Source organism: Varroa jacobsoni, unplaced genomic scaffold (assembly GCF_002532875.2).
Source record: "Varroa jacobsoni isolate VJ856 unplaced genomic scaffold, vjacob_1.0 contig00015, whole genome shotgun sequence".
In the NCBI taxonomy this organism is placed as follows: domain Eukaryota; kingdom Metazoa; phylum Arthropoda; class Arachnida; order Mesostigmata; family Varroidae; genus Varroa; species Varroa jacobsoni.
This window is the reverse complement of record NW_019214397.1, coordinates 131,818-142,801: the sequence shown is the minus strand read 5'-3', so window position 1 is coordinate 142,801 and position 10,984 is coordinate 131,818. Positions and strand designations below refer to the sequence as shown.

General features: G+C 38.8%; 1 protein-coding gene across 5 annotated transcripts; it reads right to left on the bottom strand.

The window, feature by feature from the left end:
* Window positions 1-1,469: 1,469 nt before the first annotated feature.
* Window positions 1,470-9,330, bottom strand: LOC111270617 (uncharacterized). 5 transcript variants are annotated; one of them, XR_015315011.1, is made up of 4 exons: window positions 9,071-9,330; window positions 6,642-8,083; window positions 3,836-6,472; window positions 1,470-3,687 (listed from the first exon to the last, which is right to left on the bottom strand). XR_015315011.1 is itself a non-coding variant. In XM_022850932.2 (3 exons), exons 2-3 carry the CDS (start codon window positions 7,993-7,995, stop codon window positions 6,354-6,356), a joined length of 1,473 nt encoding a protein of 490 aa, XP_022706667.1. In that variant the 5' UTR covers window positions 7,996-8,111; window positions 9,071-9,330; the 3' UTR covers window positions 1,470-6,353. The 5 variants fall into 5 exon arrangements, 3 of the variants coding, with proteins under 3 accessions (XP_022706667.1, XP_022706669.1, XP_022706668.1); XR_015315012.1 differs by having other exon boundaries at window positions 1,470-3,561; XM_022850932.2 differs by having other exon boundaries at window positions 1,470-6,472; window positions 6,642-8,111.
* Between the last annotated feature and the right edge of the window lie 1,654 nt (window positions 9,331-10,984).

Below are 10,984 nucleotides of genomic sequence, written 5' to 3'. Positions count from 1 at the left end.
CACCGAGCTGAGATGACGACAAATACTACCTTAGAAGAAATCGTAGTACAAGTGGTTCCTTGTCAAAGACCGTAACTAAAAAAAATGGTAGCTACACAGTTTGCTATTATTTAGTGTCAGTATAATAATAATAGCAAAGTTCAAATATATAGGGTAGTAGTCCTATAATCGAGATCAGAAAGAGACTAGAATCTGTGCATGTGTATAATGAACGTCGTGTTTCGGTTGGTTGTCATCTGTTACTGCTGTTGTTGCTGTTATTAAGATTTTGTTCAGTATTTATTATGCCTATAGGTTAGAACACACGTCACGTTAAAAAAGGCGTATATATTTTCCCTTTTCAACTACTAAATAATAGATGAAATCATTCGATATCAACGGTATTATTTTGGTCATTTAAAATACAGTTATTAAGCATATAGAAAACCCGAGTGCATGTCTTAGACATTTACGTTTATGCTACACGTATTACTAAGATGTGAGCATGCCAGCCACCCAACGACTCCACCTCTAGGGAACGATATCTATAATGACGCGAAAACGTTGCATTTTGTCCAGTGAACGATGTAAGATACGGTCATCCCGTCAAGTACAGCATATCAGCTTAGTAAATTGTCCTCATATATATATATACATAGCTATAGAAGGAGATAGATAGATCCTAGGACTAGGTCCAACAGAGAGGGCCCGACGCAAGTGACATCTCTGTCAGATGCTGGCTTGATTAGTACATGAGTAAATAAACCTAATGCTAGAAGGTTCGTAAACAGTCCAATATGTGTTACATAATTGAATTGGAGACACCAACCTTCGTTTTGTACAGACGCTAGAGCTATTTACTATCGTACGCTCGGTACCATCGTATCGACGGCAACTGGAATTCTGTGTCGTCAGTTATTTATAACCTTCCGGCACACAGTAGAAGGAACACTACTTTTAGTTTTGTACAAAATGCAAAAAATTGTCTAACTGCGTACGTTTATAGGGTTCTACAGTGCGAGAGTCGATCTCGGCGATGGTCTATAGTATATGGAACTAGAAATGGAAACTAGAAAGAGTAAATTATACACAGGCTTTTAATAGATAAACGCTAAGAACTATTATCCCGCATTTGTCCAGCCACAGAGCCATTTTAAAATCAGCTCGTGTTAATGTCGACAAGGTATCTGGCGTCGGAAAACGTTGGAGGATAAACTGTCGGAACGCAAAAAGTGGCGCTAAAATTAAACTCATTTAGGAGAAGAAATAATGGTCCTAATCTGTGTCTGAAGCGGCCCTTTTGCGTCCGTAGTATGTGGCAAGCTCTTATCATGGAACTTGGTACTGAATATGATTGCGACATGTAGCATCAACTACTCAGGGATAACGTCAAACTGTTTATATACCCTAAGGGTACTGATATACAGCAAATATATATACATATACACCCAGTGAACTAAAAATATATATAGCGAAAAAAAAGAGACAAATTGCGATTTAAAAACATGCCAAATGTCTATTAAGTTGGTACCCGTTAAGATATGTCAATTGTCGGGTATAATATTATAATGTTATCTTATGTACGCCGATATTTGATGAGCCTCGGTTAAAACGGTAGCAGACTTCGCTTGTAATATCCAGTCATATAGTAAGAAGCAGAAGATGTCGCTCATCACGAGTCCGAGTCGAATGATAGACTAATCCCCGTTGATGAGCAGGCTTCCCGAAGATTTTTCATTTTAAGTTCCTTAGACACTGTGTAGCAATTACCGTACAAACTAGATACTAACAGTATACTCAAGCGCATCTTCTTTTCTACAATAATCATCGGTATCACTACTATAATTAAGGTTCATCCATGATTCTCTACGTGTACAAAACGTAACCATTTTACGTACGTGTACACCTCTTCAAGCACTGATACATACCATGTTTGTCTGTTTTGCGTCAAGAGTCGATGATTACTTAACAAACAGACGAAAGACAATTTAAGATCATTATGATTTGAAATTGTCACTTGTGAATCCATATCAATGTCGGCTTATTGTTCTTTTTTAAACGAATGTATATCGTTTTGTTTACAGTAATAAGCTTTGCATAGTCCGGAACATCGAGTGAACACTTCTACAACATTGTACAATTCTCTAATCTATATACACCGATGTAACGGTTTCTTAGCTGGACCATATATAGTTGTTGGCTCGTTGCACTATTATTATTACATACACGTACATAAATACAAGTCACATTCATTAATAATCTGATTCCAAGTACCTGTCGGCCCTATAATTATACAACTACGTGGTGTTGATTTACCGAACTATATAAGCTTTCCAATTTTTTTTCCCTGTTCATGTCTTGACCTATTCTCCCGAACGAACAAAAAACATGTTATTATTCATTAATCAATAATTATTAATTAAATATTTCTCTTATTAACTGCCCCTATCATCATTGGTGTGCATGTATGTATGAGTGTATGTCTGGTGAATGGGAGCGTTTTAGTGATCGCGCCGGGCAAGGAGTGATCGGCCAATGGGGTGTTAATCGATGTCTGTAACGGAAAACTGTTGTTAATGCATTCCGATAATTGCGAAGGGCAAAAATCGCTTTTGTATGGTTAACGAATCACCGAATATGACGCTTTTGATAGGGTGGATTTTTTTGTTCATTTTTATGAAGATGACCATTTTTTAATATACCTTTTACCATTTTCCTAGGTTGTTGCATACTTTTCGATTTCAATTACTCAGTTATGAGCAAGCTGTATGTATTTATTCATTGCTATACATATATATGAGACAGAGATAAAAAGCGGATATAAAAATAATTGAATGGTTCCGCGTTGAGGGAGTTCATTTTGTTGGACACGAAGAAACAAGTAGAGAACGTGTTGTGATTCGCCAACGACGTTTTTCGGTTCTCTTCCAAAATCCAAATGTTATTCCGATTCCACACGTCTATTATGTGATAGTAATTATGTAATATTTTATTTTGATATTAATAAAAATAAAAGAAATGCGACCAATGTTTGTAGTTTGCTTTTAAAACACAAGAACAGCAACAACAACATCAACAACAACAACGCTGTCTTCTTCAACTTCCCTTCCGTAGTTGCCACTCGTTAAAGACAATAGCATTCATTTTCAACTCAGAACATGATCGTAATCTGCCTAAAAGGCACAGTTTTAAGTTAATTGTTAAATTTTAGTTTTGCTTTTCTCAAACTATTTTTTGAGACTGCACAAAGCTAGTATAGCAAGAAAATGCAAGTTTTTTAGAGGAAAAATAGCCATTGGAAGCTTAAAGATCTCATAACTGATAGGATTTTTCGATTGGCTATTCTTTCTAAATTAAAGGATAAAAATCCAAATTTTTCTAAAATTTATATATAATCACCCATATTTTGTGATAAGCGTTCATCTGGTCCACTTAAATTTTTCGCTGCAGCATGGAGATAGATACTACAATAGGACAGATGTCCACATTAGCTTTCTTAATACTTTTTTAGATCGCTAATGTAGCGAGAGGGTCCTATCGTGCAATCTGACGGCATACCTTGGATTGCCTCGTTGAGAGACCCTGTGCCCAAAATAAGTAGACTGAGTTGGAATGGTTGATCTCACTTCAACGTATACGATGTTTTGACATATCCATTTGGGTCAACTTCACTAGTTTGCCGACGTATCGGCACATAATTGTGCTACACTGTTTGACAAAATATAAACGATAGTAGTAGCATGTTAATATCAGATAAAAGCTATGCAATAAGTGTGGAAAATTAACAGTTTGAAACTAACGCCTGTTGCAGTGTTACGCTTCCTGTCTTAAAATACGAGAAATGGTTTTGATATACCTCGGGTGACGATAGTCAACAGACCACTGCCAAGGCTGTGTCATTTAAACTCAAAAAACCCATGAGCGCAAGGCAAATTTTGTCCCGGGCGATATTACTGCATCGCTTGTTAAGTCTGCGCATGCGTACGTGGGCACAACAGGACACGTCGATACGCTTATTTAGCTGCAGACGCCTCACTTCATAACAACACAGATATGTACACTTAGCGGCGCTTTTTTTTTGACTGAGCCGTGGGAGCCAAATAGTTTCATTATGAATCATTGAAAAATAGTATTACGAGTTAATGTGGTTGATGATTCGAAAATATGCAAGATGAAATGAAGTTCAGCGGTGAATCTGTATAGTACGCAAATCTCTAATAGATTCCTTTGTAAAAAAAAACTTGCCTTCATACATTCGAGACAATAATTTCATTGTCTATAGAGTTATTTCTGTCATATACCTATGGTGGAAACTTTCTCCAGATCTTGAATAGAACAACAAAATCAAGAACGATTAAATCATAATTCCTTCGAGGCCTTGAACGGATATAATCCGGTGCAACTAGAAGCCACATCAAGACACTAACGTGACATTTTGTTTGACGTGTAGTTTAGGGTACGGCTATCAATAAAAAGCTTCAATAATGGCAACAATAGGGTTGATTCTATTACCAGCTTTAAAAAAAAAACTATCATAGCCGTCCGCAAAGCTTCGAAAATCTCCGGTATATTTTTAATGATTTGGACATGTCGCATGTCATCACGTCATCAACCTGGCGATCAATCTTCAGGCTATGAGCTACCCACTCGACTGGAATAGATTTTACAAACTTATTCCTGCAACATACTGAAAAAATAATTTATTATTCAATTAGTGTGAGCGAGCTTTTTTAACCACCCGAAGGTCCTCTCCAGACGACATTGATCAAATGTCCACTGGCCTTCGATTTATTTAGAGCTGATGAAATACAGCTTCAATTTAACGCAAACATACTCGCCGTGTTATATTTTATATTACCGCGATTTGCCAACGCTTTCGACTTCACGGCTTTTGACGAAGTATTTAATTCACCTTTATGGCATAATTGAATTCCTCAACGGCAAACGAACTCGAGCCGTTTAAAAGTAAAGGTACGACCCGGAGAGTTCAAGCCAAGCCACGCCTTATCTAAGATGAATGGCCATATCTCGTATCCTGCAGCGCTTCATCAATCACGTCGCTTCTGCCGTATACGAGCTATAGAGCGAAGCCTCAGGTCGTTTAGTCAAAGAGGTTTAACATGTTGAAATATACAGCCCATAGCTTAGCGGAATATTCAGCACTTATCCTACATATTAACTTCGAATTGTATATCTTTGAATTACGCAAATCTTCTATAGAGTAAGGCTTGCCATTCCTGTCCTTGAGCACCTTGAGAACTTTAAGTAAGGGCTATGGATGTAAAAGGTTCACAGCCATCAAATAGCTCATTTTGGTTGAGCTTTTGGGGCTCGGATCTTTGGAAGATAGCCTTAGAATTACTATAAAAATTTTAGGGCTGTTGATCATTAATCGACTACTGTAGATACGATAAATCTAGATAAATACTAATTTATACCATTTAGAAAAACCACCGATATAATTTAGAAAGTGCTTTTTTCTCTTTAAAGGCTTTGCTCCTCGATCTAACTTGGGGTGTGCATACTAAATTTCAAATAACTTCCCAAGACAGTTTATATGTAATAGTGCTAGGAAAGGTCATGAGCCATCTTCAAACATTAATTAGATATGCACACAGGCTGAGAAAGCCTTGTAACCGTGCTCGCCATCAGACGTCAGTAATCCATCGGTTTAGCCAGGCGACTTGCACGCCCATGTACAAAACAATCTGAGAAGTTTTATTTTACATCCGTAGACTTTCTGCGTAAATCTAAAAATTTGGGATTGCAGATACTAGTGTATCTTAAAGATCGCCAAAGAGGATTCATGAGCATGATATTGCCCACTGTGGCAACATTTGAAGAACCCACGATCTGTTATTCTTATCAACTTATTATTGTTACCATAACAAGTTAGCAACCTAAATAATTCGGGAAAAGACTAAACGGGAAATATCGGACCCGCAATCTTAGCCAGGCGCGCTACCCATTTTAACAGGGCTACAGAGAAACGTATTTAAACAATTTTTTTAAGATCAAACATGCCTCCAGCGTTAGATACTCTCAATGGATATGTTGGCGTTGATATGCACTAGTCCAATAAAGGGCAAATATTTCCAATTAGTAGTTTTCGTCCAAGAAATGTAAAGACAGCACAATTTCATTGTACTGCAACATGAAGTACCAGCACCTGTATATGGAACGCTAAGGAGGTGACAATATTTATTCTCATATGTAGATACCTGAGACATTCATATATACCTTAATTAGACTGCGAATAAACCATAAAGCAAAACTACTACATGAAAGACAGAAAACAAAATTCGTGACACACATTTGTCCAGTATTTTCCTTGCCTGAAAAAGCAAGGCCCACATTTATAACAGTTGTAGAGCTTAAAATATTGGACCTTTTCCGCCACGAGTTGAATCGGAATCCGAGTCAGAATCAGGGTCAGGATAGAATCCCGCTCCAGAGTTCACAGACGGACTCAACTGTACTATACTACTCGCACCTGGAATTAACGCACACGAAGATCTAGTTTAGTCGGCGCAGTGTGCTGCGGCTGAGAGTAGAGAGTGAAACAAATAAAAGCTGTCATGAATTCTAATGGCTATGATATGTTATTGAATACGTGACCTAATCTGACAGATGAATAAAATTAAACTAGCAAAATTACACACCCCATATGACGTTAATGTTTCGAATCATCCTGGACCCTCGAATGACTTCTGCAGCCTTGAATTGGTGAGTATTCGAATCCAGCATACTATCAAGCAAGCGCAGCTCATTAGGCAAAGTTATTTTTGATGGGCTGAGTGTCGCGGCTCCATCTTTATTGCTTTTGTTGTTTGATTTTACGCCGCCGCCACTATATGTTTTGTTCTCTCTAAATGAATCCTTCGGTGTTGGGGTGTCATTTGCAGCGACGTCCTTCGCCACGATGTCCGTTGTAGCAACATTTTTCTTCACTTTTTCCTTTGGAGCGACATTCTTTTCCGCGACGTCTTTGGCAGCGAAGTTCTTGTCCATGACTTCCTTGGCAATGACGTCCTCCTCCACGACTTCCTTTATAGTGACGTCCTTCGCCATGGTATTCTTTGCAGCGACGTCCTTCTCTACAATCTCCTTCATAGAGACGTTCTTCTCCACTTCCTCTTTCGTAGAGACATCCTTCTCCACGAAGTCCTTTGTAGCAACATCCTTCTCCCCGATGTCTTTGGCATCGATGTCTTTTCCCACGACGTCATTTGCAGCGACGTCTTTCCACACGACGTCCCTTGCAGCGGCCTCCTTCTCCATGGCGTCATTTGCGTTGACGTCCTTCTCCACGACGTCGTTTGCAGCGACGTCCTTGTCCATAACGTCGTTTGCGAGGACGTCCTTCTCCACAACGTCGTTCGCAGCGACGTCCTTCTCCACAACGTCGTTCGCAGCGAGGTCGTTCTCCATGACATCCTTTACAGCGACATCCTTTGCAGGGATGTCCTTCGCAGCAGCGTCCTTCGTCGGAACGTCTTTTGGAGAGGCGTCCTTTGGAGAGGTTGCAGGAAGGACGTCCCTCATGGCAAATTTAGGAGAAACGCTTTTATCTTTTGCGGAAACACCTAAACTTGTACCAGCACTGGGTAGAGCAGAACTGAGTTTTCTGACATTGCTGTCCCGAGAGGCCGCACTCGTTATAGCCCCATCCTTTAGACCATCGCATGCAGGAGTGCTGTCCTTTGAAATTCCAAGGTCCTTGTGAAAGCTATTCCAAGAGACCGTGGAGTCTCGACTAGCCCTCGAAATGTGCAACTCCATGCTGTCTTTCGAGGGAGGATCAGGTAGAACTGAACTGTCAGCTGAAGAAATGATGGAAATCTGATTTAAAGAAGAACATTTTTTAAACCCAGAAGGTGTTGCCAGAGGCGTGGAGTCGGACAACGGTGCAGTTATCGCCGATTCTTTTAAGTTAATTGAGGAAATATCCTTAGCTAGAGTGTACGGCATCACGGACCTAAATAAAGGTGAAGATGAATGTTCCGATTCGCTCATTATGTCGTAACAGAGATTACTGTTGTTTTTGGCCTGCTAGAGCAATGAATTGACGGAGATGCTCGAAATTGCTAAAGTTGTACTACCTCTGAAAGGGCACAATCGAAAAACAAAAACTGAAATCTTTCGTTAGCTGTGTTTCACTGTTTTGATCTTCATGCAAAATTTGGATTAATTACGGATTATTAAATTGATCTCTGAATCTGTTGTACAAACATGTAGGAGTTGCTTATGTAATATTCTATTCATAATAATAGTGATTCAAAACGTATTCATAGTATTTTGGTATGTTGTCTTGAACTCAATATTATAGGTATGCCGCTCAAACGACATTAGGACGTTCGCGCTCATCATTAAAATGGACTATGAGCGAGGCCCTGGCGGCAGCATTAAGCAATCCGCAGCTGCAGAGAAGATCAGTTGATTCGTATTTCAGCCGAATCGCCGTGGACTATTTTAGCAAAAAAGAAGAACATAGGTTCATCAAAGCCCTTTGTCCGTTTGGGGAAACCTGTAGATGTCGGCCCTTGGCAGGAATCACTGCTTGGCTAAAGACTAGTTATTTCTACTTATTTCATTTTCACTGAGAACAATCAAATTTCGATTACCGCTAAGCGATTTATCGAACATCATTATCGGTTAAAGAGAATTTCTATGTTCGTAAAGAGCTATCAGCCAACGGCCATCGAATGACTGAAACCTCTGCGTCGATTCTGCGCAACAAATCTTGACTATTCCAAAATCTCTTCCAGTGAATGTAACCGCTTCGGAATAAGTCTTCCGTAATAGAAATATACACACAGCTAAACGTTTTCATTTCTAACCGTAAATCTACTCTTGTTCATCCCTGTATCTCCCGATATGCTACATAGATTTATTAGTATTCGAAAAATTAAGCTGTTGTTGAATAACTTAGGTATCCACAAGACATTTTAAACGTTGATAAATACAAACACTACATATGATTATTGTTAATAACCAATGCAAAAGGACTGTACCCGCGCATATTGCGATTAACGGAGATATCTTGCAGTTGTTTACATCACGCATCAGCATTATTATGAAAGTACCATACCTTTGCCGACTATGTGACAGCTCGTTGAGTGGTTACAATACGCGAGGATTTGACGGAGTTCACAGCGAACATGTGCCCGCCAAGCAAATTTTGGCGCCTTCTTAGGGTACTAACTCGCCTTTATCGGTAGCTACAAGAATGCTAGCCAAGTCAGTGTATAGTTTCCCGCTCTTGAATAAGCCCCCTTAGCGGGGTCACTAACCCATCGGTGAAAAAGGCACTCCACATTCGAATATACTCTCTAGTAAATGAAAATATCTGATGGCGTCATCGTTCGATGCGGCTGTAGAGATAAACGATGTTGACAATGTTGTGGTTATGTAAGCCAAAAAAAAATGCTCTCAAACAATAACTATCAACGAATGCAGTTTGCGCCAAGCTAAACTGTTTTCAAAAAAAAAACATTAAACTTTAGCCGGCTAAAAAATCCTAACCAGGAATACAGTTAAACCTGAGACATGTCTAAGAGACTCGGTGAATATCAGTAAACAACATGCAAAATGCAATACAGGAACCATAGTCAAATTTTCCCCCAATAACTTGTAGGAACCTTTCATATAGCTTGCATGGACAATGACGATCAGCTTTGGGTGTCTTAGATCCGACAGAGTTTTCTTCTCGAATAGAATGGTATAATTGAGAGCAGCACGCCGGCACAATCGATGAACTCTAGCAAAGCATTGAAGATACCAAAATAACAGTAATAGTACTGACAAAAATTGCGCTTGTCACCCCCCTCGAAAATAGTACATTTTTTTTACGCAAGAAATTTTAAGCAGCATACTGAACTATATTCTGTAATGATATACCGGGTAATATACTTGAAAAAATGCGGTTAACCAATTCTTCCCAATGGTAAAGGTCAGCTTTCCTATCCTCTTCCACAGAGGTCTAGCATTATCGATCATGGTTAATAACTAAATGATTGGGTGTGGCTGTCAGTTAATAAAGCAAGCTTTACAAATAAATTGATGTCAATAAAAATATTAGGTTACGTTGCTGCATTTATCGCTGGTACAATTTATATATGGACATCTAAACTACATTTAGAGCTCAGTACAGAAGTGAGTTGTAATACACAACAATAAATATTCTCTTAACAATCAATAGCTAAGCTCAGTTAATCAAGCGTTATTTTTTAATATTAAGCAATCTTAAATATAGCAATTCCGTGTTAGGTATTTTAACTTGCATTTCCAGAAAAACAAAGTGGATTGTATATTAGTTTATGAATAACGAGGTTGATATATATGTACAATTCCATTTTATTCAACTATTTCGTACAACAGATCGTTGACCCTAACTAGACCATTGCAGACTAGCTGATGTTGGCAGAGGATAATTTGTATTGTACCTCATTCTACTCGGACGGTCTGTTTACGTTTGTGAAAGAAGCCTGTCATGTCATAAGTAGGTTTTTTGCTATTTCTTTAAATCCCGAGACACGTCAGGTTGTTGCCTCAATCAGTGAATTATGTAGTCTGGAATAGGTATCGTTGACATGTGGAAGGTTATTACAGATCATGGAGTTTTTCTTTGCTTCGCAACTCCAAAGCAGCAGATGCTTTGAAATATCGCCCCCCGTATAACCGAAATCTCTGCACTTATACGAAGTACATAATGTTGATAACCCATCATATGGATAACGCTGTAGTTGTATCAGTTACTACTTGGAATGAATTGTTTTGCGGGACTGTTATACGAGATTAATGGCTATACAACAGAGACGTATGGGTAAGGGTAGGCCAATAGGCCAACGTCTGTTTAGCTAGCTGATACATTCCAGGGACTTGGACAAGTTTATTGAAATACAAATGGCAGAAAAATCTTTTGTAAACAAAAGGATTACGGAACCAGCATATTATTAAATATGTTTCATTAAGAATGAATTCGTATGGAACATATTTAATAATA

What these genes read in the sequence shown, in the direction of transcription:
- LOC111270617 (XM_022850932.2), bottom strand. Translation starts at nt 7,995, where the DNA reads ATGAGCGAATCGGAACATTCATCTTCACCTTTATTTAGGTCCGTGATG. An exon ending in AAACATTAACGTCATATGGG is followed by an intron (nt 6,473 to 6,641) that starts GTGTGTAATTTT and finishes CGTTAATTCCAG; the next exon opens with GTGCGAGTAGTATAGTACAG.